Source organism: Ilyonectria robusta (assembly GCF_021365365.1).
Source record: "Ilyonectria robusta strain PMI_751 chromosome Unknown BGZ61scaffold_7, whole genome shotgun sequence".
NCBI lineage: Eukaryota > Fungi > Ascomycota > Sordariomycetes > Hypocreales > Nectriaceae > Ilyonectria > Ilyonectria robusta.
In genome coordinates, this window is record NW_025764441.1 from 414,967 (window position 1) to 441,836 (window position 26,870).

Sequence of the window (26,870 nt, forward strand, 5' to 3'; positions counted from 1 at the left end):
CAAAGGAAGTCAACCAAGGAGCCAAAAAAGCCAGCGAGCGAGAGCCAGAGATTTGGCAGTGGTGTTGTGTAAAGAGGGACAGAAGTCGCTGGTTGAGCGGGATCTGGACCGGACGCGCCAACGAAAGGAATGAGTGACGGGCGGGAACTTGTCAAAGCAAGAATCCCGAATTAAGCAAATAAAAGAATGACGAGCCCGCTGGCAGGCAGATGAGGGAGAGGGACGGAGGGGGTTGCCGTCGTCGTCGGGATCGGTCGACAGTTGGAGAAGAAGAGAGGGACTGACGATGAGAAGAGAAGTCGTAGGAAAGGGCCAAGAGGGAGGAGAAGACGAAATGGGATGGATAGAGGAACGGGCTACGGCGGGCCTTCCAACGGGGGGCCAGGGACCGACCGGGGACGTGGCGGCGCGGCCCAGGCGAGTCCAGCCCCCCAGCCCCAGTGGTATGGAGCTTCGCTACAGCGGGCTGCGTACATGCTGTCAGGTACCGACGGGCCCTGGCAGGGCTGTCATGTTCCGTGCAGGGCTCCTGGAGCGTCGCGGCTCCCAGCGCTGGCGACAGGCGACGAGGCCTGCAATGCGTAAGACGTGCTGACAGCCACCAGCAATTACAGGGCACGCAGCACCCAACGTACGCTACGGGACCCGGTCCACCTTCTGGTAGCACTAGCATTCTAATTTGGGTGCTGCCGGAGGGGACGGGAGGGGGCGACCCAATGATTCGAATGGATCCCTATTCTTCTCCTCTCATCTTCATGCTATCCTCGTTCAATCCGTCCAGCAAGTCACCACGAGTCGCGATATTCCCCCCTGAGAAGGCGGTCGACGGTGCAGTGCAACCCGGACAAGTCCCCCATCAGTGGATGTCATCCGGGGCGCCATTGGACGATTTGCGTCGGGTCCTCTTCCAGGGCTCCCCAAGAGAGATTGGAGTGTGGATCCTCGGCCGGGGCTTCTTTGGTTCCCATGATCCTTGGAAGGGGCGTGGAAAACCTGCAGAGGCGCAAAGGGGGGAGGGCGTCGAGACGAGATTGGGTGGACGGGGCGGTTATCCACCCAAGCCGCCGCCATCCACCACCCAGGCTTTCACCACCGGAGGCCCTGCAAGTTGTCGAACAAGAGACATGGCTTGCTGGGGTTGGCCACGGCGACGGATGAGACACCCGCGGCGCGCACCAAGGGGATCAAGACCGAGGGGATCAGGGACCGAGAGGATCAGGGACCACGGAGTCAAGGACCTGCGCGCCAAGCTGCCTGCCTGTTACGAGCCAGCGTGCGAGCGAAGTCACCTGGGGCTTCAGTCGGTGTCTGGCCAAGGGGTGGTCGGTCATTGTGCGACTGTGGTAATGTCGAGATGGATGTCACGACCTTACACAGAGACAACACGCGTGTCCTGTCTGTCTCTGTTTCCATCAGAGACAACGGCGTCGGTTCGGAGAAAAAAAGTAAACAGATGCTGCGCCTTCCTTCATTTCCAGGAATTCAACGCCCTCATTAGCGCAATGACCGCTGTTCAGAGACATTCGTCACATCCACATCATCAACAAGCAGCAGTTCCTTCGCGGGGCGGCTGCACGACTGCTCGATGAGCGCCCTGCATAGCGAAAGCGAACCGCCCGGCCCTGCACAAGCCTCGCGCCTCACAGCGGAAAATCCAGAAAATGAGTGGGTGTGCATGCTTGCATCTCGAGCTTGCATCTCTTTCATTTTGCACAACATGCAGATTAGGCCGTCGATCCAAACCCAGACCCGAGGACAAGGCACCCGGCGCACGAGACTGGCTGACGGTTTGACTCGGTGCAGCCACTGGGGCCGTGGAATGGGGCCCGGAAGGGGCGTCATATGGAAGCTCGCTGTAAGAGGAAAAGCACTCCGCGCATCCATCCGCAAGTGGCGCGCCAGGGGCTTGTTGGCTCGCTGGGGCATCATGCAGGTACGTCGTCGCCGTCATTCGTACGTGCATCCTACTTGTATGCACTATCGAACTGTGTTGTGGCGCATCGGGGGAGCAAGACATGCTGTGGGGGAGATGCTCCTGTGTGTCTCTGCCTCTGTCTTGTTTATCATGTGTCCGCCGTGAAATCGCCGGTCGCAGCCTCGGTACCTTACCCATTAAATGCCGTCATTGTCACGGCATGTCCCTGCCTCCACAGTGTTACAGTGCCACAGTCACTAATTAACACAGCGGCGGACTTTGCGCTTTGCGCTTTGTTGCATACTGTGAATTACAAGCTGGAGCTGTAAGCTCCTACGCTCCCTAATAAGTTAGCTACCCCTGGCCCTAGTCCCAGAAGGGCCATCATCCACTCCGCTCATACCCAGTATCAAAAAACCAGTTGTCGGATATCGGCGACTGTCACTCCTCCGCCGTAGCCCATCCGCTTGTATCCTCCATCCCTGCGACCTCGCAACTTTCCTGCTTCCTGCTCGCACTACGGCGCATCCAGCGGTCTGTGTCAACCAGCTCGGTAAGGTGGCATAGGCCAATGCAATAATAGTGCCGCAGGATGTACTGCTATTATCGCATTATTCCTCATCCATCGCCATATGGACCCTGCACCTGCACAAGTGCGCTCTGTGTTGTTCACCTTCGGTGGGTTTTCTGTCCTACAACCTAATTACTACGTACGCAATTCGCGGCGGAGATGACCTGCGCCAATGCCTTACTCGTCCCCAGTCGGTGCTCCTCTTTTCATTTCTGGCCTGGAACTTGCACGATTCGGCAGTGAGTCCAGCTACGATCCAAGATTGCAGGGACATCGTCCTCGACAATGCAAGATGGGGGATCTGAGATTGATGGCAGGTTGGATGCCTCCTCGCATCTATCGTGCGCGAATACTACGTAAATGCCCATCGGCTGTAGAATTACTGCATCCCCAAATAAGTTAAAGTTGCCAGAAACTTGGCTGCTTGAGATTGCTACGTAGTTGCCGCCACACAAATGCACATCATCTCGGCCCTGTCCATCCTGTCCTGTCCATTGTTTGACATTGATAGTCCTCCGAGACGCCCGCACCTACGGCCGGTATCACCGCCCTAACCCACCTGGGTACGCGTATTGCTCCTCTGCCAGGGTTGTTGTGATAAAAAACCGCGATGCTGCATCTGCCCATGTCCCACACCACCATCGCTTGATATACCTCACCTAGTCTCCCTATAATAACGTTTGCTCGGGAAGGTAGTTGCGTGTGCTATCAACACAATGTTGCTGCTGAATCTTGTATGTATCTCATTCCGCAATGCTGGACGGTATCAAGCGTCCCCTCCCTTGCAGCCGTCCAACCCTAGGTCACACCACTAAATACGGCCAACTTCAATGACATCTCGCCTCCAAATCCCTCACCCTTGCATCTCTAGTCATCCTTGCGTTCCCCCTCATCAATATGTATGAAACCCTAATTGAATCCTCACGGACGCAGCTGTTCGGCGGTTTCACCGCTTTCTGGATACGCCTCATCCAGTCCCCGTACTCTCGATTCAACGAGGGACGGGCCAAGACGCGCCGCTGCGCAAAGACCATGTCCGGCGTCTCATCTTGTTCATCCGGGCCTGTCCGCCACTTTGTAGAACTCGGGGGCGTACTCCAGGAGCCATGCCTTCTCGATCTTGGTCAGATCCCGGATGAAAATCTTACTGCCCGTTTCCATCACCTCGTGGAAAATGACCCAGTCCGCTTTACGGTTGAACATGAGCGAGCTCGGATGCGCGTATAGCACAGTCCCGCCCTCAACGTTGCGGAACGTCCCATCGGGTTGCATCCTGGCCACATGTGCAAAGTAGCCCGCCGTCAAACACCGCCGGATCTGCTCCGCCTTTGTCGTGTTATCCGTCGATGCCGAAGCGGAGGCTTGGCCGGCCAGTGTCTCGTCCACGTTGATGCTGAACCTCTCCAGGTACCGCTTCAGCTGTGCTCGGATACTCACTGCCCGAGTCATTGACTTGTAGTTGAGGTTGTTTTCGTGACAAAATTTGGCCTTCTTCTTCCCCTTTGTGACAAATGCTTGGTAGGCGTTCAGTAGTGTCAAGTGGTCACCCTCTTCCACAGCAAACTTCCTCCTCGACGTCTCCATCTTCTTCCTCTCTCCATCATGGTGGAACCACACGCTTCCGCCCAACGTCGTCATGGCCGCAATAGTCAACATCTCACTGAGGCATCCAAATGACTGCGCCGAGAGCAAGGTCTTAGCCATCATAGGCTCAACTGCCAGCTCAGCCATCCTCGATCCAAGTGGCTTCGTAAGCTTTGCGTATTCGTCCAAGGCTCCCAGGGCATAGAGTAGTTCAAGTGCTTTGGACATTAATTCGGCCGGCGGAGAGCTCAAGAAATCGAATCGGACGACGTTGTCAATGCCGAGAGCCTTCAGTTGCAGAATGACAGGAGCCAGGTTCGATCTTTGCAGTTCAGGGATATTGGCTTCTGGCAACGTCTGGTAACTTTGCTCCGTATATAGTCGGAAGCACTTCCCAGGACGTGTTCGACCTGCTCGGCCAGCTCGCTGCGATGCTGCTGCCTTGGAGATGGGCGTGGCCGTCAGTGACTCGATGCCAGTTCTCGGGTTGTAGGCCCTCAACTTGACAAATCCGGTGTCGACCACAAAAACGATTCCATCGATAGTTACCGATGCCTCGGCAATATTCGTCGAGAACACTACTTTCCTTGTCCTCTCGGGCGGTTTGTCAAAAACGTACATTTGTTGTTCGCTCGAAAGGCCAGCATATAGAGGTAGTGCCATCAACGGGCCATACCTCGCGTCGAGCTCAGCCATTCGATCAGCCACGGCCTCGAGGGCATTGTCAATCTCCTCTCGGCCAGTCAGGAATACCAGGATATCACCCTCGCCCTCTTGGGTGTGTATGTCAAAGATGACTTTGATGACTTTCTCCATGTAGTCCTCCGCGGGGGATTCGAGATAAAGGATGTCGATTGGGTATGTCCTACCCTCGAGGCTGACAATTGTTCCGATGGTATCCTTCGCGTCGCCGTTGCCCTTGGGTCCCTGGTCGTCGCCACTTTGTGTGAAGAAATCTAGAAACTCCTTCGCCTGGAGCGTAGCGCTGCTGATGATGATGCGGAGATCCGGACGCTTCCGGCGGATCTTCTTCAGTAGCCCAAGAAGAATGTCTGTGCTGATGGACCTTTCGTGGGCTTCGTCGACCATGATGACAGAGTATCGTGTCAGTAGGGGGTCCACGAGAGCTTCGCGGATGAGGAGTCCATCGGTAAGAAACTTGATTTTTGTCGTGGCAGAGGTGACATCTTCGAACCGGATAGAATATCCAACCTCCTTACCAACCTCACAGCCAAATTCTTCGGCTACGCGAAGGGCGACTGTAGTAGCTGCAACTCTGCGAGGCTGCAGGGTTGTTGTTAGCAGTGATTCTGATCATATCTTGGGACGGGTGAGTACCTGTGTGACACCGATGATTTTTCCTTCGGAACACCATCCTGCGCTCTCTAGGAACTGGGGTATCTGCGTCGTCTTGCCGGAGCCCGTCTGGCCAATGACGATGGTGACTGGGTGGTTCTCTATGACATAAAGAAGGCTCTCTCGGTGTTTCGCAATTGGAAGCAATGCAGCGGGTTTGTGAAGAGCCGGGATGAACGACGAGTCAAGATCTAAGTCTGCCATTTTGGAGATGAGCTCTGATGCATGCCTCCGCAACCTGCCGGGGTGTAAAGACTGTCAAATGTCGATTATCTCCCTATAAATCAGAACACTAGTCATTGACTTGACTGCATGACGATCTTTGACACCCTCCTGAGGCGATTCATGCATCAGTGTAGGCGGTGTTTGTTCCGGTGGAAGCTCAAAGTCGAGAATCGAGGGAGCTACCCTAGACTGGAAATGCGAACCCCCTGCAAGCATAAAGAGGGCCGCTCGCTGCCTGGCTGCTGTGGCGAATTAAGTGTGGCTCAAGAACACATCAAGGTGGGGCACGTCATCAGCGTCGTGGCCCAGTCAACCCCTCGCGCCTCATTGCCTTATTATCACGGGTCAGCCAGGCTGAAGCGAAATCGACCAATTTCCCTTGGTCCTCGTCCTTCGGCAAGATTGCAAGAGAGAAGAATATCAAGTTGACCACACTCTGAACTGAAAGCCACCCCAGTCGGTGTGTTCTGGAGAGATACTTAGGTGATACAATATGTCAGCCCCTACGGAGACGGTAAGTCGAGACAATCTGGAGAGAGACGCAGGATATCTGGATGCGGCGCAGGACTAGACTGACAACTCCGCCCATATACAGAACAAAGCCACGGCAGAGAGTGGCGCTGAGTCGCCTACCACTGTCCGACCTCTCGATATGTCCGACGACGATGTTCAGGAGAACAGCCTCCTCGGAGACGATGGCCCTGCGACCACCGCGGCGGCGACTGCCAATGCCCCTACCTCGACAACTGAGACCCCTCCGCCCAAGCCTCCCCGCCCGCTCACCGAGGCGCAGAAGAACATATTGATTTTGAAGGAGGCCTTCCCCACCGTGGATGATGGTGTCATCAAAGCTGTCCTGAGGGCTAGCGGTGGCCGTGTCGAGCCCGCCTTTAACGCGTTGCTTGGTACGTACTCGCCTCCCATTGTAGAGAATACGGGGAACTAACGTGCCGCCAGAGATGACCGACCCCGATGCTGCGAGAAACGAGCCTGAGGATGATGATGTGCCACCCCCCCAGCCTCCCCGACCGCAGGTCAGGGGACAGATGTCGCAAATGGAAGCAGACGAGCAATATGCGCGCCAACTTGCGGAGCACTTTGACAACGTGGGCGACTACGAGTCTCGGACTTCCAATCGAGGTCACACTGGTGGACGAACCAGACAGAACCAGGAGGCATGGGACGACGAGAACGAACGCAGCTTCCTCGACCACGACCTCCCCATCATCCAGGAAAACCTACGCAAGGGTTTCTATGAAACACAGACCAAGGTCAATGGGTGGATCACGAATTTAAAGAAGAAGATTGAAGAGAACTTTGACGAGAGCGAGGAGGGTGCCGGTTCCGGTGCGCAGAGACAGGGCGAACCATTCCGTCGCCCTGGAGAGTCCAGCCGACGAAGCGGAGATTACGACCGATATGATGCGGATCCAGAGGTTCTGAGCGACGACTTTGCCGGCATGAAGTTCTCCGCGGATGGTAGTAGGTTGCCCCTTTGTGGAGTGCCAACCCGGAATACTGACAACGTCATAGCTCCGATCACCCGGCCCATGGCCAACACAGGCATGTTCAAGCCGCCACCACCATCAGCCTCACCAAAGCCCGGCAGCAATGGCCGACGGGTCGGCTTCAAGGAGGAGACTGAGGAGATCAACATGTATGAGTCGTCACCCCGAGTGCCACCCAAGGATTCCGTGCCTAGCGGCGGTTCAAGGACAAGTAAATGGCAACCTCTGTCGACTGTTGATCCTAGCCCGATTACGGACAACGACCCCTTTAGCTTGGGCGATAGCGAGGACGAGAAGGACACGAAGGAGAAGCCCAAGGAGCCTCAGACGGACGACAGCGATCGTTTGAAGAAGGCGGCTGCAGAGGCCATGGCAGATAGCCTGGTTGACTCAGAGGCATCGAAGAAGAAGTAAGCTGAGCAAATTGACAAGCGACGGGGAATGATAATCCTGGAAGACGAGAACTCAAGGAGGACCTTCGGAGCCAAAGCCATTTCGTAGGTAATCAGTCGGCGAGCTTGCTGGAGCGATGGGTGGTCTATCTTGGGTAGTCTGAAATGTTTTGATAGCATGGAATACCAGCCTTGTAATTCGGTTCCCAAGTTTCCATTGTGGCTTGACACCTTCCCGTTTGTTCCTGCGGGAAGGGCTGAGGTCTGAGACTCTTCCAGGTTCTGGGCGGTTGAGACCTGGCGACAGAAAGTTGAGACTGACTTGACTATTCCGAGTCGAGGCATTGAAGCCACTCCCTAGTGGGGAGCAAGGATTCAAAAGCAAAACGCCGACTCAAGCGCGAAACAAAAGGTGCATCTGCATCGGTGACGGAACAAGTGACGAAGCCGTGATGGAGTCAGCTGCCAGCAGAACAAGCAGCTGAATTACGTACACAGCGCTGTGGGAAGTGGGCATTAGGCACCGAAAAGGGCCTTTTGCAGGACTCGACGATGACGTCTCCGGGACTTTCTCGCATGAGCCAAAGCAGGTCATTGGGCTAGTGCTGGTAATAAATGCCACCGACAACTGGCTGGTCACCGGGGCCCCGTCAAGACCAGCCGTCCGGCGACAGAGGCATCTCCGGGCTTATTATGCACGCCGAAAGTACCTCTAATAAGGTCTTAGGTCTCTGCAGATCAGGGCCTCTGACCTTATTCCGCACCGCGGGAGGAGGAGGACGCTGTAAGTACGACCTACATCCATACTTAGCTCAAGTGATGCGTTTTGGGGCCACGCATTCGTCGGTTTGTTCTGGCCAAGTGGGTTCTTCGCGACTACGGGCAGGGTAATGGAGAGCTCCCCGGCCGCCTACCTGTCGCTCGAGCACGGGGGCAGATGCGCAACCGCCATTGGATATTCGGATAACGGCTGGCCGCGAACAGAACCTGGCGCGCCTGGGTCGAGATTAGTAGATGCTTATTCCGATGACGACGGCGAGGCTGCTTCTGCTAGGGCGCTATTGGGTTTGTTAGCAGGCCACACCTGGTGCTGTTAAATCGCCAACATAGAGATCGCCGAGGATATCCCATTACTCCGATGGGACCCGCCGCCTGGAGCACGTTCGGTCAACTGAGCGCCGGCGAAGCACCACGGACGACGTCGAGACGGGGACGAGAGGCTATTGTGAAGAAGCGATTGCTCGACAGGCGTGGGATCTAACCGCGTTGCTGCTTAGGCCCGGCCATTGTCCAACGAAGAGGCCGCAATATCAGCATAGACGCGCACTACAGGCCCCCGCTAGCTGGTTCTCTTTGCCTGCGTGCGTTGCGCTCGTGGTTCTCAGGCAGATAATAGACGCCCCGACGAGCGGACGCGGTGGAGGGGCCGACAGACTTGTTCCATTTCCTGAGGCGCTCGCTGTCATTCATTCTCAATCAAATTCTCAAACTCGGCCCCAATCCAAGAAAATAAACTCTTCTTCATTCCCACCGTCGGTTTCTTTTATTTTCCCTTCATACGCCGCGTGTAGCGTAGCGTAGCGCTGTATTGCAACTGGAGACGGACGAAGTCTCGACGACTTTTGCGCCGCTTGCGCCGCCGCTTTTTTAAGTGAGAGAGCGCTTCGACGTCGCCCCATCCATCCCCGTCCCACGTCACCGCAGGATCACCACTCACTCCTGTCGGCCTCGTTCCGTCTCTGCGGCTCACGCATCGCCCTCGTTCGTCTGTGCGCTCACCCTGCGGCGGCTCGTCGGGCTGTTTTGGACGAATTATTTGTGCGTCGCAACTGCGGAAATCCGGCGATCCAGGTACGGTCCCCCAACCCGAATAGACTATCTCGTTGGTTGGTTCAAGACGGGCCTGTCAGTGAGTTGGCGCGGCTTGTTCTTGTACCCTGTCCGCCATATCCCATATCCCATTATCCCCTTCACACGGCTTTCAGCGCCTCACGCCTCGAACCGCGGGCCTCATGCCCTCGCGCACGCCGAGCTGCGACCCCGCCAGCGGAGTGTTGAACCCCCCCCACGTGCCCCGTGGGAGACGGCCTCGCACGTCGTAGGTCGTCGGAGGTCGGGTGATGAACCCAGCGCGAGGCATATCGTGTCACTCTTACATGAGAGGCACTAGGCTCGGGCGAGGAGGAAGGAGAAGAAGCCTGTTGAGTCCGGCGGAAAGTGGCAGAGACTTTGAAGGTGCATCTCGACGCCGGCTGAGTCGTCTCGCTGCACACTACCTACCTACACACTTTCACACTGCTCACTCCTCACTACACATTGCCCACTACACCACATCCAATTACTTGCCTTACACTACCTTACACTACCCGACACATCACTGCCCTGCATTAAGCCTCCAAGTCCGCACGGCGTGGCCTCCATCTTCAACCGAGCTGATCCTGACCTGACCCTGCAACAAGACCCCGAGGCATTGAACTGCCCCGTCCTTGTCCCTATTACGTTCTGTCGCTGTTCTTGAGCGCCCTACAACCTTGCCCTCTCTTCTCGCATCGTTGCCGCACCCACCGCACACGGCACAGCGAGCTCAGCACGGCGCCGCGCACACAGACACATCTCGCATAACCCAGCCACACCTGGAACTCGCCTCACTCGCGGGCAACGCTCTGGCCCAGCCCCTGACTTGCTCATAGACTCTCTTGCTGCTCTCCGTTCATCTCCTGGACGCCAAGGGCTGCTCGAGGGCGTCCAAGCCGCAACATGTAAGCCCCTGTCCCTCAAATAAGCCCTCTGTTGCGTCCACCTGCGTCCACTTGCGTCCGCTTGCGTCTCTCTTTTGCCCAAGCTTTCTGACGTTTCCCCTCCAGGAAGTTCGGCAAGCATATCCAGAAGCGCCAGCTCGAGGTTCCCGAATATGCTGCTAGCTTTGTAAACTACAAGGCCCTGAAAAAGGTCAGTCCATGCCGTTCTCCCGTTGTCCGTCGAACGTTGCCATCTACTACCCGTTGCTATCTACCCGTTCCCGTTCCCGAATCTTGTCCCCTACCTCTAGTCTCCGCTGTCATCTCCCACACGCTCCATCCACGCTCCATCCACGCACACGGACTATTCCCAATTGCTCAGGTTTTTCACTACCAACCGCCTCCTCCCGCTCGCCAAATCATCTCCCCAACCCTCCTCGCCATCCACTTTCATTGCCCTACCCTGTCCTGCCTTGTTCTGCAGTCTTCTGCCCAGCTTTAGCCTCGTCGTTCCCTGTATGCCCCGGCCTTCCCCTTCCTGCTCCGGCTGCAGACCCCGATCCCCTGTGGCCTATTGTGCGAAGGGGGCTTGCCAAAAGCAAACGTACCTCTCCATTAGTTCTGCATCCCGGGAGCACGTTTCTTCTCCCTCGATCCGCACGCGACCATTTGGGTCGTGGGCCGTAAGCCGTCTGCCACTGACACGCTGACACGCTGCCATGTAGCTCATCAAGAAGCTTTCAGCAACACCGACCATCTCCTCCCAGAATGACGCTCTCCGCTCGGCCACACCTATCGACTCCCAGGCCGCTCTCCAGGCCAACAAGGCGACCTTCTTCTTCCAACTGGTAAGTTTCCCCCCCCGTTCATCTCCGCCATGAACATCCCCGCAGCGTTACTCACCTCCGACCAGGAACGAGAACTCGACAAAGTCAATGTCTTCTATCTGCAAAAGGAAGCCGAGGTTTGTAAACCCCTATCTCTTGCCGCCTGCCCCTACCTGGTGAAGTCTCTAACCTGGTGCAGCTCAAAATCCGCCTCAAGACCCTCCTAGACAAGAAGAAGGTCTTGCAGACACGTCAAGGCATCTCCCGACGCTCCGCAAAGTTCACGACCCTCGAGGAGGGCTTCCAACAGTTCGCTTCCGACCTAAACAAACTCCAGCAGTTCGTCGAGATCAATGGCACTGCCTTCTCAAAAATCCTAAAGAAGTGGGACAAGACCTCAAAATCCAAGACCAAGGAACTCTACCTTTCGAGAGCTGTCGAGGTTCAGCCTTTTTTCAATGCCACCGTCATCAGCGAGCTCTCGGATCAGGCGACCACGAGTTTGCAAGAGCTTGGAGCTTGGTCCGATGGTATTCAGGTCAACTTCCAGTCTGGCCATGTAGTCACAACGCAACATTTCGTCGGGACGGATGAGGGGGATGCGGACACGCTCCTGTTGGACACAGTCATCACCGGAAACATCGAGTCTCTGCGAGATCTGCTCACTAGGATGCAATCGGCGACCCAGGCGACAGATGGAGACAGCTCGTTGATGGAGAGGATAACGCGGACCTTCCTTGCGGCTATTTCAGAAGCGCCCCAAGAGGCTCTTCGAGTCCTTCTCGAGACGAATCTCGTCGACCTCCATTCCTACGACGACATTAATGAGCGAAATTGCCTACACCAGGCTGCAATTTACGGTAAGCAGTACGTTCTGGAATGGGGACTCAACGCAGAGAATCCGGTGGCAGTGGATCGGACAGATGTCTACGGTCGCATGCCTCTTCACTACGCCAGCTTGCACGGGAGACTGGAGATGTTGCAGGTACTGCTCGATGGTAAGTCGCTCGCATGGATATACCCCCATTAAACCGGGTTCTAACATGCCATGTAGCTGATTCCAATACCATTGATGCCATCGACCACGACAACTTCACCCCCTTAATACACTCCATCATCCACGGACGCCTCGACTGCATCGAGAACCTCCTCTCCAGATCCGCCCACATCGACCCTGTAGCCGAGCAAGATCGTGTCCTCCACGTCCCCCTGAACCTCGCCTGCGAACATGGTTCGGTGGCTGTTGTTGAACTCCTGCTCAGACATGGTGCCGGTATCTTGCCAGATGCCGAAGGTCTGTATCCCCAGCACCTGGTGGCGAGATCGGGTCAGACTTCGGAGCTTCTCCTATTGTTGAGGGAGTACGGTGCGGACCTGGACCAGGTTGATAAGCTCTACGGATGGACGCCGCTTGTGCACGCAGCAAGCGAAGGAAATGTCGATTGTCTCCAAGCACTGCTCAAGGTTGGAGCGGACGCAAACATTATGGACGAAAAGGACTTCCCAGCCATGTACTACGCCGCTTGGGAAGGACATCTGGCTTGCATGAAACTGCTCACACCGTTCAACACGCGACCCCGAGCGAGCCCCTTCATGGTGCAACCTTCGCTGGGTCCTATGGACAGCAGCTCCGCCCCTCTACCCATGTCACTTGACCCCGATGCGATCCCCGAACTCGAATTGCCTCCGCCCATCATCCCTCTCCGAAGATATGGCCACAACTTCCTCGACACGAAGACTGTCGTACAAATCACCTTTGGAGAATCAGAGGAGCAGCCCCTCATGTTCTTCCAGGACGGCAAATACCCTGCCGCACGGCTCACCATCTCCTCCAAGGTCTCGGATCTCATTCCCAAGAACATCATTTTGCCCTTTCAAGAAGATACCCGAATTGTTTCGTTCCAGGTTGACAACCTGGATACTTTCAGCCTGGACCTCGATGTTTTTCCTACCTACGGTGCCAAGGTGATCGCCAAGACGGTCGTCCTTTCCAGCACTTTCAAGGGGCAAGGCAACTCATCGTGCTGTCTGCCTCTGTTTGATCCTCGTCTGCGAGCTATCGGCCAGATCAGCTTCACCGTGCAGGTCATCAAGCCGTTCAGGGGCAAACCCCTGGAGATTACTGACTTTGAGACATACTGGAAGGCGACGAGTCAGTTCAACCAGCCTACAAGCGCGATAATTACAGGATCGAGCTTGTCGGGAGACTACGTGAGGTTGTTTGCACAGCACACCAGTGACGGTGTGCCAGTTCTGTGGCCGCGATGGACCATCTCTTGTGGCGGATTGGATGTCCCTGTGTGCCGGTTGTCTCTGGAGCAGTTCACCTCCATGACGTCGCGGAGCAATAGCCGCGCCGATCTGGCAAATTTGAAGAGCAAGACGCCGGAAAGTATGGCCGAGATCTACCACATCCTCGCTACGGCCGGCATCACCCTCCAGGAGGCTCTCTCGCTTCTCAATCCGGGCATCCACGTCAACCTCCAGATCCTGTACCCTACCCCTGAGGAGGAGAAGGCCTTTTCGCTGGGTCCTGCGCTCGACGTCAACGTGTTTGTCGACGCCATTCTTAGCATTGTCTTCGACCACGCTCGAGCGCAGAGGGCTCAGTCTCCCGACGTGGTGCGATCTGTCGTCTTCAGTAGCTACAACCCCCGGCTGTGCACCGCTCTCAACTGGAAGCAGCCCAACTTCCCGGTCTTCTTGTGCAACGACCTGGGACGCGAGGAGGCGACGGGCTATGCGAATGGCCCCCTGAGCAGTGGACGACGGAGCGCGTCGATTAAAGAGGTGGTTAGGATCGCACAGAGCAACAACTTCATGGGACTGATCTGCTATTCTCGACTCTTGGTAGGTTTCCCCTTCTCAACTCCTTTTAAGGGACCACAATGCTAATCGTTATTATAGGATATGGTGCCGGCGCTTGTAGATGCGATCAAGTCGCACGGGTTGGCATTGGTGATGGACAAGTCGTCTGACTCGCCTGATGCGAGCCCCATGACGGATCCCTTCCCACGACCGCCTAAGGGCGTTGATGGTGTGTTGAAAAGTCATGGTATTTTGCGCTTCAATGATTCTATAGACATGTAGATGGGGCTGTAATGAGTGATGCCTGGTTTATGACATACGAAGACTAGTTGGATATAGACGAGTAAAGAATCATAAATTTGATATTGTCATAATTATACTCGTATCGTCTTGAACCGTACTGTACTGTACTTCTCGCTATCATTATCTACCAGGCCACCCACCCACGTGGCGTCTTGCTCACGGTTAGGCACCCTTGAATTCATACTTGAGTGCCGTTAACTCCTTCTCAGGATCCACGCTGCTCATGACCACCTTGGAGACCAGCACAACCAAGTACACAAACAGCGGCAGGTATCCCATGCCCGTCCACACCGCCGTGTTCCCCGCGCGACCAACGACCCAGCTCATCAAAACGAGCATGACGCCGAGCCCTAGGTTCAGGTATGGCAGGTAAATCTGGAGTGGGGAGCTTCTCGCGACGAAGCTGAACGAAGTGCGCCTCCTGCGCGGCCTGCCACGCGGCGCATAGGCCACCTCATCACCATCATCGTAGTCGTCATCGTCGTGGACTGAGGGTGCCCGTGTGGGACGGGGTGTCTTGGGCCGCGCCCAGGCGTCGAGGAAGGTGATGCCCGAGGAGGCTGGCGGGAGATGGTGAAGCAGGTAGGCGGTGGAGAGCAGAGAGGTGAGGCTGAGCAGTGAGAGGAGGGTGGTTGACGGTCGTAGGAGGGACGGGATGTAGGGGATGGTGGCAACGATGGGGACGGCGACGAGTAGGCGGCGGAACTGAGCATCGCGGGCGGCGTTTTCGGCGGCGAGGCTTTCGATCAGGTCTTCTTGTTCTAGCAAGCCGGGTGTTAGTTCGTGATGTAGATATAAATATGTCTTTGGAGGGGAGCGGTCGTGGGGATGTCAGCTTACCCTGCTCGTCTAGAGCTTCAGGCTGTGAATCCGTCGAATCTTCATCGATGGGATACTGAAATGTGCGCCTCAAGCGGGCGGTGGTGCTTCTGACGTTGTCCATGATGTGCGCTCACAATCCGAAAAGATGCATGCAGGCGATGAATCCATAAGAATACAAGGGAGAGAAACGGGGAATCGAGGCTGTTGGGATTGAAACGGGAAGACGTTGCAGGCCGTCACATGGATCTTTGGCTTATAATTAGCGTCTCTACTACCGAAGACGGGTCGTCTTATGACGCCAACTGACGGGCTAAGCTCCAGGCTTCTCCAAGTGGGGGAACGGCGGGACAGGACCCCTCGGCGCCGGCTGCAAAATTTCCCCGGCCTGGCCTCTTCAACTCCAATAATCCTGCCCCATCTCACCTGACGGGCGACGGAACGACGGCAGATCACCACCCGCCAGAATTCAAAGATGCAGCGAATAATGCTGCCGCGCCTCGTGCAGCGGAGGCTCGTCGCCGCCTTCGAGGCCCGCTCCGCTAACATCCGCCCCGTCCAGCGCCGATGGCTCACCCGCGCGCCCAGGCCTGGTGATGGGCCCATGATGGCAAGGCGGGCTGATCGCGAGCTTCCAGGTACGTCTTGATGCCCGGGCAAAGGCAACACCCCCGTTGCTTCGAGCTTCTTTCGCGATGCCAATTGGCCTTGGTGGACGTTGATCTAACAATTTTATGCAGACATCAACGAAGTCCGCTTCCAGTGGCGCCGCACCCTTCCCATCTTCCTCGTCATCGTCACCACCTGCTCCGTCGCCATCTTCAACTACCAGAAGATGTCCTCGCCCGTCGTCTCGTCGACGCTCTACGCCCTGCGCACCTCCCCCGAAGCCCGCGAGCTGCTCGGCGACGAGGTCTACTTCAAACACCAGATCCCTTGGATCCACGGCGAGATGAACCAGCTGCACGGCCGCATCGACATCTGGTTCTCCGTCCGCGGCTCCAAGGGCGTCGGTTCCATGCGCTTCGCCAGCAACCGACCCAGCCCCAAGGCCTTCTTCAGGACCACCGAGTGGAGCCTCACCATGGAGGACGGCACCCGCCTGGACCTGCTCGACCTGGGCGATCCGTTCCGCGGCCTGCTGGGCGGCGACGATGATGTTGCCCCTCCAATGACGCAGATGGAGCAGGATGCCATCACAAGAGGCTTCAGGAAGCAGGTTGACTACAAGGCGAACTGAAGAGCCTTCATGACTGTTGGGGATAAAACATGACGAACCCTGGGAACTCCGGTTTTGTCGCATCTGTACAGTAGTTGATGGTGTGTGTGTATAATACAAAGCCCGCTATGATCTCCCCCTTGCCGTACAAAGTACAAAGTCCGTCGTCATTGGTCTTTCTGTTCCATCGCATCGACCCATCTTACATCATTTATTTATCCGTTGACCTAGACTATAGGTCTATAGGTGCCGTCTGTCTCTTCTCCTTCATTTCCAGATGCTTTTCTCGTGCAGCTTGCAAGTTCTCGGCGGCGTCAGGGTGCCTCTCGTTCAACTCCTTGAGGGCCTTCTCTCGGTGCGGCTGGGCGGGGGCCTTGCGCTTCTTGGCGTCCTGGATGCGGACGACACGGCCCTTGGGACCGGCGATAGGCCCGCTGACCAGCACGGTGCCTAGCTCGTTGTCCACCATGATGACCTTGAGGTTCTGCACCGTCACCCACTCGTTGCCCATGCGGCCAGGCATCTTCTTGCCGGGCATGACTCGACTACCGCTGCCCTGGGAGGGACCCGTCGTACCGATCGTACGGTGGTTCTTGGAGTTTCCGTGGGAGGCTTCCTGACCGGAGAAGCCGTGACGCTTCATACCACCGGCAAAGCCCATTCCGCGTGACTTGCCCCGGACGTCGACGTACTGGCCCTTCTGGAACCAATCGGGCAAGATCTGGACGCCGACGGGAAGCAGGCCATCTTCGTTTAGGACCTTGAACTCGGCGAGGTCGGCCTTGGGGGCGATGCCCTTGGCCTCGTAGTAACCCAGCATAGGGCTGGAGACGTTGCGGCCCTGGCGGGAACCGGCGCCAATCTGGACGGCCCAGTAGCCGTTCTGCTCACGAGTCTTGTTGGCGATGACCTGGACCTGGTCGAGCTGCAGGACGGTGCAGGGGACGCGGGTCTTGCCGACAAAGACGCTGGTCATGCCCTTCTTGGTGGCGAGGACGCCGGTGCGCAGAGGCGTGGTCCTCTCGCGGCGCTTGAGGGCGGCGGCGGGGCCGGTGGTGAGGACGGGCAGGCCGGCGGAGGGCTGGTTGAAGCGGGCGTGCTTGGACCGGGGCGGCGCGGTGGTCCATCCGTACTTGACACCGCGGGTGGCGATGCGCGGGAGCAGCAGCGGGCGGGCGAGCTCCGGGCGGGCGCAGGGCCGCGGGAGGGCCAGCCGGATGGGCAGACGGACCGGCATGGCGAAGGAGGTCGTCACGGCACGGCGGGCGGAGGGAATTGGGTCGGTTGCGGGCCGTTCGGGTCGCGGGGGGACAGGCGGATGGCTGTCGATTTGGTGGTGCGGTGATGGTGGTGATGCGAGTATCGTGGTGGTGAAATTCGTGAAGTTGGAGACCCACAGGTGTTGGGTTCGACCAATTGGAGCCGCCTCATTCGGTGACCCAGTTATCATGGCCCTCGATTTAATTCAGGCATTATCTTATTTCCTTGTTGGGAGATTTAATGCTGCAAATAATGAACTTGAATAACTAGTAATTAAATAGAAGCTGTTGAATGGAAGAATTGATGGGTTTGGAGATGAGTTCCAACGCAATCAAGTGTGTGAGCGTCATGGGGTTGAAGTACTATGAAGTGGTCAAACTTCATACGCCTTTGTATAGTCCAAGGTAACTTCTGCCTGAACATTGAGCCAACCCCGAAGAGTTCTATTAAAAAAACCATATACCGACCAAACTTCATGCTTCCATCTCAAAAACATTCTTCCGCATCGTGGACTGCGAGTAGGGTTGCATAGTAGTTGGAGTTATTTGATCTTCCATCTCCACCAGTGGGCGCATCCTCACACTGCGATCAATCTCGACCACCCCCTGAGCAGAATCCATCTCGACAACTGGGTTCATCTTGACCCAGTCATAGTCTCTTGCATTGGGCTTGAGCTTTCTTCGGCGAAGCAAAACCCAAATCATTCCGCCAACGGCTGCTAGCACGACTATGCCCCCGACGGCCCCACCCGCAATCGCACCCACGGGGACAGATTTGGGCGGGTTTGGAGAGGTGGTCGTAGTCTCAGCTGTATCGACGGGTTTTGAGGGAGACGAAGAGGTAGAGGAAGATGTGGTTGTTATGTGGCTAGTCGGCTTGTTGTAAACAGTGAACTGTTCTCTCGCATTATTGTTGCAGCAGCTCGTGGCGTTGCCCAAGCAGCAGTAATGGTTCGAAGTGCATCGATCGACGTACTCAAGACCAAAAACCGCTATCATGGTTGTCAGTATGTTTGCCTTGGGCTTCCGACGTAAACGACTAGACTCGTTCTGTCTCCAACTGCCCCGGGAGGAATCTGGCACTTACCCTTACACACCTGATAACATCCGTTCCCTTCTGGATTATCACAGGGCCCGCGGTACCTATCCCCATCGACTTCCTGGCATAAGCCATTCTCCAGGCATATGTCACCTTCCAGGCAGCATGTTGACCAGTTCGTGTTGTCTGTCCCACATGGCTTGTACTCGCCGCCCGTCTCGCCTCCGCTTGGGAAATAACATATGGCCGTGGCGAAGCCAATGAAGACAGAGAGTATGAACCAAGAGTGCATGGTAATTATCGGTTTGTATTGAACCTGTTTTCTGTTGTTTGTGTTTTAAGAGGGTAGTCAAGAAGGAGAAACAGTAGTAGCGGAGAGAACAGGGAGACAAAACAGCAAGTGATGCCTTTTTCTCATGGGTTCATGCCGGCCTTATTTTCAGCTCCAGAGCCCTATTTTGAATATGTCTTAAAAAGGCGCCTAGTCATAAATTCTTGATGATGCTATTCGTCGCCCATACCTCGCCTAGTGGAGATTTCATGTCCCGTCTTCTCAGATGGAGTGCGGCTGTCTTGTGTGGCTTCAATAGTTGCTTGGCGTGGCCATAATATGGACCTGATTGCTACTTGCATACGGAGCCTGATCGAATTTCCAACTTGATGATCTTTGAGGGACTGATGTACTGGGAAATGCTGTCAAGGGGGGACACGCCTTGTCTAGGACCGGAACATTTGTTGTCAATTAGAGTATAAGTACCCGTCACATCACACGGCACACGAAGCGTTATGTCGACCACGTATTGTCTGATGAAGATGGAGTCGATCAATATTCCTGCACATCGTATCGTTAAGCGCCTGCTGTTGTTAAGCGCCGGTGGAAAAGCCACTGCAGGCAAGGCAGGCTGTACAGCCAATGTGCCACCAGTGCCAGATCGACATTACTTGAAAGACAGCTGAATTATTAATGGAAATTGAAAATACTTGCCTGTGTGTGGATATTCTCCAGATTAATCTCAAGGAAGTTTCGAGTTGACGTTGCGCGTCTGAGGGACCGGGGGGACAGTGCTAGAAAGTAAGAGAGGCTGGATGCCCAACATATTATCAGTACTAGCTCATCATCACTTAAAGGGAGAGCGAATTTATTTAAATAGATTGACGTACACGTCTATATGTGGTCAGTCAAGACATGCTAAAGGAATTCCGATTTGATATTACGCATTAGATAAGAACAATCGTACAATAATGTAAAAACAGTACCACGTTTGCCAACATCATGCTCACACCTCAAAAACATCCTTCCGAACCGCAGGCTGCGAGTGCGGCTGCATCGGCGCCGTCGTTACATGAACCTCCATCTTCACTGGCGGCTGCATCCTCACGCCGTCATCTATTTCAACTGGTGGTGACGTCTTTGCAGCGGCACTCTTCTCGGCTCCGGGGGAATGCATCTTAAGCCCATCGTGTATCTCGGTCATATATGGCTCCCGGTTCTCGCCAGTATTCACACCGACAACGGCCGCTCCTAACACTGTCCCCATTCCCATTCCCATACCCATCACGCCGGCCATATCGATATTTGGCGGGCCTATAGGACTCCCAACTTGTGGTTGTTGCATCTGCATAAGGACGCCTTGGTCTCCTGCATCGGGCTTGGGCCCTCTTCGACGGAGCAAAACCCAGATAATCGCACCGATGGATCCCAGCACGACCACTCCGCCCATAGCGATACCGGTAATGGTGCCCGCGGGCAAGGGCTTGGATGGGTCTGGCGATGCGGTCACGTAAACGGTGGGGTTCGAGGAAGGGGATGCCGTCACGTAGATGGTGGACTTGGAGGAAGATGACTCGGTCACTGAGACGGTAGGCTCGGTCTCTGAGACGGTAGGCTCGGAGGAAGACGATAGTGTCGCAGAGAAATACTCGGCAGAGTTCTCTCCACAGCAACCGATGTCGTCTTTGTCTGTCAAGCAACAATATTCCCCTGTGGTGCATTGCTCGACATACTCATGAGGCCAATTGGCTGTGATAATGGTCAACATGCTTCCTCCTGTCTTGTAGTGTATTGGACGGAGTATATGTAGACCTATTCGGTCTACCACTGCCCCAGCAAGAGTCTTGAACTTACGCTTCACGCACGCCTGATAACATCCGTCCCAGTCTGGATTATCACAGGGCCCACGGTACCACTTCCCACTGGCTTCCTGGCATAATCCATTCTCCAGGCATGTTTCACCCTCCCAACAGCATGATGAAAAGCCGTCCACACCGCATGCGATGAAGGAATCGGTCATCCGGGACTTGTTCGCATAATAGCACGTGGCTGTTGCGAACCCGACGAGGGCCAGCAGGACGTGCCAAGACCGCATAATGTTTCTCGGTTTGTGCTGGATATGGAGCTGGGATCTTGTCTTGACTTGAGGGTTCGGGGCGGACGGTGAGAAGGCTATGTAAAGAGGAGAAGGGGGAGTACGGGGGAGTGATACAGCAGGAGAGGCATAACAAGCAATGCATTTGACTTGTAGGGGATTCAACCTTATCATTAGCTAGAACACTACTGCCGACTCTATCCTCTACCAGGATAAACAGACCTGACAAAGAAATAGTCGGGCAACCAAATGAATTCCCCCCAATTCTATTCGTTGCCTTATGACAATCCCACATCCGGTTTTCCATTTGCCTGCAATGGTCAAGGACTCGATTGCCGTGGCGCCGCCGCAAGGCTGGATGGTTGCTTTTTGCATGGGAATCCTCTGAATTGATAACCAGAGAGTGTTGCCAGAAGATCAGGAAGTCGGTGTTCTAACTTCTCCGGTACTCTAGACACAACTCATACAGGACCAGAATCTCGCCGCGCTGATCACAGTACGAAAATTCAGCACGTCCGTATCCAGACACAAGTGCACAACCACCACAAGTCAACGTCGGGTTCTACAGACTCCTGCGAGGCGCATTAGTTAGGAGCTAATGCTGCACACGCCGATCTTGAAGAGGGATGGGGACACAGAAGGTCGAGGCCCGTCGCCTCTCCCGCAAACACCGCTTGTGGCACTCTCTGAAACAACGAGGCGATGGACGGTCCTATATGAAGACGGCAGTCGGTTAATATTCCCTGTCTTGATTTGGGCTGACGGGAAAGGACACTCTCAGCCTGTCAGGGAGTGCTTTTGTACACCCAAGTGTCACTGGTACCAGCTCGATGCAATAGACGGTGGTTAATTGACGAGAATTGAGATACGTGCTCATGTATGGTTAATTTACCTGAGACTGAGCCTTGTTGGTATATCAACCGTTTGAATTCATTTGAGGTCCTTTAGAATCTTTAGATGCCCGGCCCTCGCCCGCCAATTCCACTTCCCAGCTGGTTAATGCCCGTCCCCTTGATCTTGTGATCGCCAGGCTGTGCCGCAGCCTCGTACAAGATGTTCGTCGGCGCGCGGCCGAGCTGGGTCCACTCGCCCTTGAAGCCGAGATACGAGATGCGCGTGACGTCCTCGTCGCCGTCGCCGAAGTTGTCCGGGAAGAAGAGCACCAGCTGCTGCACCTTGCCGAACAGCGCGCGCCGCACAGGGATCTCCTGCAGCTCGCCCGTCTGCGAGAGCTCCAGCGTCTGCACGGGGTCCGACTCCTCGGCCGCCGCGAAGTCGAGGTCGTCGCGGTTGATGAAGACGTGCAGCGTCTTGGGCGCGCTGGCCGAGGGAGATGTGCGGATGAGGATGGAGTGGAGCTTGATTTGCGCCGTGAATCTGAGTGAAAACGTCCATGTCAGTGGTTGCGGGGTCCATCTCCTCGCACGGAGGAGCATCCAAGTAGAAAACGAGGCTCCTAGAGAATCAGAAATAACGCCCGGAAAACACCTACGGCACCGTCATGAGGAGCTGCTCATCCACGTCGCTCGCCAACTCGGGCTCGACGCTCAGTCTCTCCTGCCAGGTCTTCTTCACCACCGCCTGGCCCACGTCCCGCTGCGCCTCGTTGAGGGTGATGACACGGTCGAAGTTGATCTGGCTGTACAGCGAGAACTGCACCGCGGGCGTGATGTCGTCAGAGTGGTCATGCTCATGGTGGTCATGCCCGTGGCCGTGGCCCTCGTGCTCGTCGTGACAATGAGACATTTCTTCTGGCCGGTGCTGAAGAAGCGTGTCTGTATGAGCGATGCTTTTGTAAAGGACTCCCGGGAATTTGATGAAACAGGAGAGTCGACCGTGATGCGAGTAGTTGGATTGTACTTGGTTGCTTTGTAAGTGGTGCAAGGGAGACACTGCTGTGAGTAATGACGTTTGCGGGTAGCGGGCCGGATCAGCTCCGACACACGGCAGCACTCACCACAAGGAGACCCAACCTGCACCACAAATTTATCGACTCTGTAGCCTCCGAATTCGAGGTCGTACATGCTCTTAGTGAACATGTTCCATTTATGCCTTGATTTGATAGACTATGTGCGTTACTCGGCAGAGTTCAACGTCTACAGAGCTAACTGGTATCACCACAGAACGACCAGAAACTGCGTCAAGGCAAAAAAATATTGGGTCTGGCTTTATGAAGCATTGTAAGTGACTTGAATGCCTGGTGTATTAATATTAGGTTGATTTAACCAGCAATCCAACTCTATGTAGGAACTGGGCGCGCGGAGTCGCCATTGTCCAACTAGGAATGTCGCCTTCAGGTTCTTGGGGAACCTGTAGAGACTTTCTTTGCTTGAATCCAAACCCGTCTCCTATGATGTGAACTTCTTCACCTGAATCCACTCCTCTTCTTCGCTTTCTTAACCTTCTTGCGATCTCCAAACATGCCTGAGACCGGCTGGCTCATTGTTACTGATGGGCCAGGCAAGCCCATGCTTTGTGCTGATTCTGGAACTCGCTGTTGACTCGACATGGCCTGCATCGCCGGCGCCTGCACCGGCATCCGTTGTTGTGGCAGCTCAAGGCCGTCATCCTTTCGGCGTCCAAGCTGCGATGCGCCCTGTCTCCTGAAGGCCGAGGGCTTGTACTTCTCCGCATGGGCCTTGCGCCTCGTCTCGATTTTATGTAGTCGTTGCCGTGCCACATCAAACTTTTTGTCACTCGCCACCGCAACACTGGATACGTAGTCGTCCGTACCAATACCGCGTTCTTTCGGCCAGTATGAGAGAACACTGGATGTATGTGCGGATGCCATTTTCTCGGATATGATGGACGGCGACAGCAGCTGTAGCCGCCGAATCGCGGCATCATTAGTGCTGACTGAGGTGGTGCTAACAGGTGATGACGGGATGCTAGAAGGGAGTGACTGAGAGGACTTGATGGGGACTGAGTCGAACCGATTCTGCTGACTATTCACAGCATTGTCATGGCCGGCTCCTAAGAGCGCGGTGTCTTGAACCATGACTCCAGAAGTAGCCAAAAAGCACTCCCTAGCGAGGTCTGCCACCCAACCTCGTCTTGCTTCCTCGCTTTCCTCTGATAACCTCCCCTCAAGAGGTTCCAGCCAGAGACCCGAGAAGGACTGGGTGAGCTGTGACAAGCTGACAAACGATCCCAGGGATTCATTTCGGGAGCGTCTTCCAAGCTGCGTGACAACAGTCTCTCCGTCGTCTTTGAGAAACAGATCAAGCATATCATTCTGTGCAGCATCGTCTCCTGCACCTTGATCTAGTGATCCTAGATCTTCCTCGATTTCTTTCCTGTAGAAGTTTAGCAAATGGGAACTATTTTGAACCTGGAATTAACATACCATGTGGTAAGTGAAAGTTTCCCAATCGCCAACCCGTTTTCGATTGTTTCATGAACGGCAGAGAGCAACGCCGAGGAGATGTCACGTTGGGGATTGCCCGCAGCACTCACAATAGCTCCCTGGAGTGCTTGGCAGAGGGTATCAAACTTTAACTGAATGGGACGTTCGCCCAGCGCAACTGTCGAGTCACCGAGGCCCAAGGGCATACTTGAACGGGGATTCGGTCGCACAAGTGAGTCCAGATGAGCCTCAGTGATGCCATCTGGGAGCACAAACGTAGTTCCCATATGACGAAGAAAGTTCTTTCGTTTTCTCTTCCAACGTTGCGCTTCATCGGACTTTGTCCGTCCAATTCGGGTTGTAGGAAGGGTCACGTCGATACTCTGATCCAGGACGGAAGCGAATATGCAGTACCGCACACTTAGATCTTTTCCAAGGATACTCCCCTGGTAGAAATGAACCCCGTTACGATGGTAGTTGGACCCTGGACCACTAGCCTGGCTCCCCAATGGAGTCAAGGTAGCAGGATGGATTTCGAGGGACTGAATCTCAGGGCCAACGTGTGTAGGGTCGTTATCGTGGGGCAGGGTAAGTATCTGGCGATGCCATTGTGGAAGACCTTGCTCTGTAGCATGCCCAAACCAATAAGCATGCGTCTGTCTAAGCTTCGGAGAATAGGTGAACACCATAGCGGCGCCTTGGTCTCTCTTCTCGGAAGCCCGGCAGGTGGTCATTCTTAGCCCCTCCCCATCTATTAAATGGGGACAGGCAATCAGGATTGATGGTCGCGACGATGCTTCCTCTTCTGTTTTGGATGAGAACAAATCAATCCAGTAGAGGCATCGCATCGACAGGACAAAGACGTGGTTTTGGTTGACCGGGCTGACCTGAATATCAAGTATCCAATCCGGCGTTGCTTTGGCTGTCTTGAAGTTCGGCAGCTTGGGAAGGGCCATTTTCGACACAAGGTCCACAACTTCAAACTTCTCACGATTCCAAAGTAGAATATGCTGCGAACGAGATGCGAAACCGCCAGCTTCCTCGGAGTCCTGGGACAGATCGTTCCAAAAGCTGTCAACCTCAGCAGTTCCCACAAAGAGAAGACCATGCTTTTCGGCTGGGAATGCTGGAGTGGTGGGTATCTCATTCAAGAAACCTTCTGATATGTGTCCGCATTTATTGATCGAGAGACGCATGGTGTTCTTCCCAAAGGTGCTGGTTCCCAGGACATCCCAGACACTCCAGTATCCGCACTCATCGATGATGGCCAATTGTGGTGCCTGTCCCTTGACACCTGGATTGAAAGCGACGTCCGTGTGTGCATTGCCACCTGTTTGTTTGTGGGACAGTGTCACTGCTGGGTTCGGGTCAATTCGGGATGGCCGTTGCTGATCACTCAGCTCGATCGGCTCCTTCTGAATCACCGGAACTTTGTGGTACTCAGGCTGAAGGATCGCAGTCGATGTTTGCTTCTGTACCAAAAGCCAACGTACAGTGTCATATCTGGTGAGACTCGTCGCAAACTTGACCTGTGAGATGGTCAGGCCATCGCTGATCCAGAACGCCTCCTCATCAGGATCGTCAGGATCAATGACCGATAGGTTCAAGGCCACGTCATTGTGCTTTCCCCATTGCCATTTCGACTCGTCGATTCGAGCTAGTCGTAGAAGTTCGCCAGACTCCCCTGTCGCCGCTGCGAGCATCCGCGCGCCTGAGACTCGGGAAGGATCTCGAACGTTGGTCATTTGACCAATAGCAAGCAATGGCTTGTCGTTTGTTTCACCTTCGAATTTCTGAAAGCGATTCATATTTTCTTCTAAGAGACCCTGGAGTGCAGAGTTGCCCATGAAGGCTTCGGGGTGAGCCTGAAGAAGCCATCGCTTTTGCGTCCGGCGTTCCTGCCACAAACTTGAAGATGCCTCAGGGACTGGTCTTCTTGATGGAGGATACAGCTCAGCTGAGGAGCCTATCACGTTGAAATGTGGTGCTGAGAACAGATTTCAGTGATTGCTTTGCGCTGTGTGAAGGAAGGAAACTCACCGTTCGATGTGATGCGACTGGTGTGAAGAACTCCTGGTTGCGATCGTGCATCCCTCGAAGGAAGATATGTTAAGCTTCCTACGTGACCGTGGATTAGGTCCGTAAGTCGCCGTGGCTCAGCCATTTGGGCCGAGCAATGATTTCCAATGCGACAAAAGGTTGATCGAGATTCCTTTCTTCATGGCGAGGCGGCCCGGGAGGAGCGCAAAGGGATCTCAAAGCGGAGAGGATAGCAAGGAAGATTTATGATGGCATCCTAAATGAACTGAATGAATAGTATGGCGTGAGTCTAAAGGTCAAGACGCCAGCATATTTGAGTCGGTAAGAGTTGGTGGAGCGTAGTAGCGCCGCATTGGCCTTGCCGGAGAGTGAAGCATTTTGGCTTTGCGCAGCGAGCAGCACCGCGACACCCACACGTGGCGGTGCAGCAGGCGTGCGCCACAGTTGCGGGTCGGCCGAGCAACGCGACTTTCATGTGTAAATACAAGGAAACACATCCCACCAAGGCTGCGCAAAACATCTAGAAACGCACTCGCACCATAACCCATCGCACGA

General features: G+C 55.0%; 11 protein-coding genes across 11 annotated transcripts; 4 read left to right on the top strand and 7 right to left on the bottom strand.

The window, feature by feature from the left end:
* Positions 1 to 339: 339 nt before the first annotated feature.
* Positions 340 to 1,589, top strand: BGZ61DRAFT_476336 (uncharacterized protein; the record flags this gene model as incomplete). The annotated part of the gene is made up of 2 exons (XM_046248792.1): positions 340 to 443; positions 485 to 1,589. 2 exons carry the CDS (start codon positions 340 to 342, stop codon positions 1,587 to 1,589), a joined length of 1,209 nt encoding a protein of 402 aa, XP_046105891.1.
* Positions 1,590 to 3,539: 1,950 nt separating this feature from the next.
* On the bottom strand, positions 3,540 to 5,630 carry BGZ61DRAFT_530883 (P-loop containing nucleoside triphosphate hydrolase protein; the record flags this gene model as incomplete). The annotated part of the gene is made up of 2 exons (XM_046253626.1): positions 3,540 to 5,354; positions 5,409 to 5,630. The coding sequence occupies 2 exons, from the start codon at positions 5,628 to 5,630 to the stop codon at positions 3,540 to 3,542; spliced, it is 2,037 nt and encodes a 678-aa protein (XP_046105892.1).
* A 289-nt stretch (positions 5,631 to 5,919) lies between these two features.
* On the top strand, positions 5,920 to 7,994 carry BGZ61DRAFT_448695 (uncharacterized protein). Its single transcript, XM_046245505.1, has 4 exons — positions 5,920 to 6,165; positions 6,247 to 6,556; positions 6,609 to 7,133; positions 7,185 to 7,994. Exons 1-4 carry the CDS (start codon positions 6,145 to 6,147, stop codon positions 7,571 to 7,573), a joined length of 1,245 nt encoding a protein of 414 aa, XP_046105893.1. The 5' UTR covers positions 5,920 to 6,144; the 3' UTR covers positions 7,574 to 7,994.
* Positions 7,995 to 10,044: 2,050 nt separating this feature from the next.
* On the top strand, positions 10,045 to 14,454 carry BGZ61DRAFT_208247 (uncharacterized protein). The gene is made up of 7 exons (XM_046237986.1): positions 10,045 to 10,310; positions 10,416 to 10,500; positions 11,015 to 11,137; positions 11,203 to 11,253; positions 11,316 to 12,114; positions 12,171 to 13,966; positions 14,024 to 14,454. Coding segments are annotated over exons 1-7 (3,039 nt in total). The 5' UTR covers positions 10,045 to 10,308; the 3' UTR covers positions 14,207 to 14,454.
* Positions 14,390 to 15,170, bottom strand: BGZ61DRAFT_530885 (uncharacterized protein; the record flags this gene model as incomplete). The annotated part of the gene is made up of 2 exons (XM_046253627.1): positions 14,390 to 14,988; positions 15,068 to 15,170. The coding sequence occupies 2 exons, from the start codon at positions 15,168 to 15,170 to the stop codon at positions 14,390 to 14,392; spliced, it is 702 nt and encodes a 233-aa protein (XP_046105895.1).
* Positions 15,171 to 15,455: 285 nt separating this feature from the next.
* BGZ61DRAFT_587045 (cytochrome oxidase complex assembly protein 1-domain-containing protein) lies at positions 15,456 to 16,368 on the top strand. The gene is made up of 2 exons (XM_046256467.1): positions 15,456 to 15,684; positions 15,787 to 16,368. The coding sequence occupies exons 1-2, from the start codon at positions 15,522 to 15,524 to the stop codon at positions 16,284 to 16,286; spliced, it is 663 nt and encodes a 220-aa protein (XP_046105896.1). The 5' UTR covers positions 15,456 to 15,521; the 3' UTR covers positions 16,287 to 16,368.
* Positions 16,369 to 17,608, bottom strand: BGZ61DRAFT_448702 (translation protein). Its single transcript, XM_046245506.1, has one exon. It carries the CDS (start codon positions 17,500 to 17,502, stop codon positions 16,498 to 16,500), a length of 1,005 nt encoding a protein of 334 aa, XP_046105897.1. The 5' UTR covers positions 17,503 to 17,608; the 3' UTR covers positions 16,369 to 16,497.
* Positions 17,609 to 17,856: 248 nt separating this feature from the next.
* On the bottom strand, positions 17,857 to 18,855 carry BGZ61DRAFT_574082 (uncharacterized protein; the record flags this gene model as incomplete). The annotated part of the gene is made up of 2 exons (XM_046256148.1): positions 17,857 to 18,516; positions 18,612 to 18,855. The coding sequence occupies 2 exons, from the start codon at positions 18,853 to 18,855 to the stop codon at positions 17,999 to 18,001; spliced, it is 762 nt and encodes a 253-aa protein (XP_046105898.1). The 3' UTR covers positions 17,857 to 17,998.
* Positions 18,856 to 19,840: 985 nt separating this feature from the next.
* Positions 19,841 to 20,929, bottom strand: BGZ61DRAFT_476344 (uncharacterized protein; the record flags this gene model as incomplete). Its single annotated transcript, XM_046248793.1, has 2 exons — positions 19,841 to 20,523; positions 20,689 to 20,929. 2 exons carry the CDS (start codon positions 20,927 to 20,929, stop codon positions 19,841 to 19,843), a joined length of 924 nt encoding a protein of 307 aa, XP_046105899.1.
* Positions 20,930 to 21,768: 839 nt separating this feature from the next.
* BGZ61DRAFT_448705 (PITH domain-containing protein) lies at positions 21,769 to 23,076 on the bottom strand. Its single transcript, XM_046245507.1, has 3 exons — positions 23,053 to 23,076; positions 22,422 to 22,999; positions 21,769 to 22,306 (listed from the first exon to the last, which is right to left on the bottom strand). Exons 2-3 carry the CDS (start codon positions 22,673 to 22,675, stop codon positions 21,883 to 21,885), a joined length of 678 nt encoding a protein of 225 aa, XP_046105900.1. The 5' UTR covers positions 22,676 to 22,999; positions 23,053 to 23,076; the 3' UTR covers positions 21,769 to 21,882.
* On the bottom strand, positions 23,000 to 26,810 carry BGZ61DRAFT_387448 (RNA polymerase I-specific transcription-initiation factor-domain-containing protein). Its single transcript, XM_046242762.1, has 3 exons — positions 26,316 to 26,810; positions 24,276 to 26,262; positions 23,000 to 24,225 (listed from the first exon to the last, which is right to left on the bottom strand). Exons 1-3 carry the CDS (start codon positions 26,437 to 26,439, stop codon positions 23,295 to 23,297), a joined length of 3,042 nt encoding a protein of 1,013 aa, XP_046105901.1. The 5' UTR covers positions 26,440 to 26,810; the 3' UTR covers positions 23,000 to 23,294.
* Positions 26,811 to 26,870: the final 60 nt, after the last annotated feature.

What these genes read in the sequence shown, in the direction of transcription:
- BGZ61DRAFT_448695 (XM_046245505.1), top strand. Translation starts at nt 6,145, where the DNA reads ATGTCAGCCCCTACGGAGACG. An exon ending in TGTCAGCCCCTACGGAGACG is followed by an intron (nt 6,166 to 6,246) that starts GTAAGTCGAGAC and finishes GCCCATATACAG; the next exon opens with AACAAAGCCACGGCAGAGAG. An exon ending in GAAGTTCTCCGCGGATGGTA is followed by an intron (nt 7,134 to 7,184) that starts GTAGGTTGCCCC and finishes ACAACGTCATAG; the next exon opens with CTCCGATCACCCGGCCCATG.
- BGZ61DRAFT_208247 (XM_046237986.1), top strand. An exon ending in CGACCTTCTTCTTCCAACTG is followed by an intron (nt 11,138 to 11,202) that starts GTAAGTTTCCCC and finishes ACCTCCGACCAG; the next exon opens with GAACGAGAACTCGACAAAGT. An exon ending in ATCTGCAAAAGGAAGCCGAG is followed by an intron (nt 11,254 to 11,315) that starts GTTTGTAAACCC and finishes AACCTGGTGCAG; the next exon opens with CTCAAAATCCGCCTCAAGAC.
- BGZ61DRAFT_587045 (XM_046256467.1), top strand. Translation starts at nt 15,522, where the DNA reads ATGCAGCGAATAATGCTGCCGCGCCTCGTGCAGCGGAGGCTCGTCGCC. An exon ending in GGCTGATCGCGAGCTTCCAG is followed by an intron (nt 15,685 to 15,786) that starts GTACGTCTTGAT and finishes AATTTTATGCAG; the next exon opens with ACATCAACGAAGTCCGCTTC.
- BGZ61DRAFT_448702 (XM_046245506.1), bottom strand. Translation starts at nt 17,502, where the DNA reads ATGCCGGTCCGTCTGCCCATCCGGCTGGCCCTCCCGCGGCCCTGCGCC.
- BGZ61DRAFT_448705 (XM_046245507.1), bottom strand. Translation starts at nt 22,675, where the DNA reads ATGTCTCATTGTCACGACGAGCACGAGGGCCACGGCCACGGGCATGAC. An exon ending in CAGCTCCTCATGACGGTGCC is followed by an intron (nt 22,307 to 22,421) that starts GTAGGTGTTTTC and finishes GTTTTCACTCAG; the next exon opens with ATTCACGGCGCAAATCAAGC.
- BGZ61DRAFT_387448 (XM_046242762.1), bottom strand. Translation starts at nt 26,439, where the DNA reads ATGGCTGAGCCACGGCGACTTACGGACCTAATCCACGGTCACGTAGGA. An exon ending in CAGTCGCATCACATCGAACG is followed by an intron (nt 26,263 to 26,315) that starts GTGAGTTTCCTT and finishes ATCTGTTCTCAG; the next exon opens with CACCACATTTCAACGTGATA. An exon ending in AAACTTTCACTTACCACATG is followed by an intron (nt 24,226 to 24,275) that starts GTATGTTAATTC and finishes AAACTTCTACAG; the next exon opens with GAAAGAAATCGAGGAAGATC.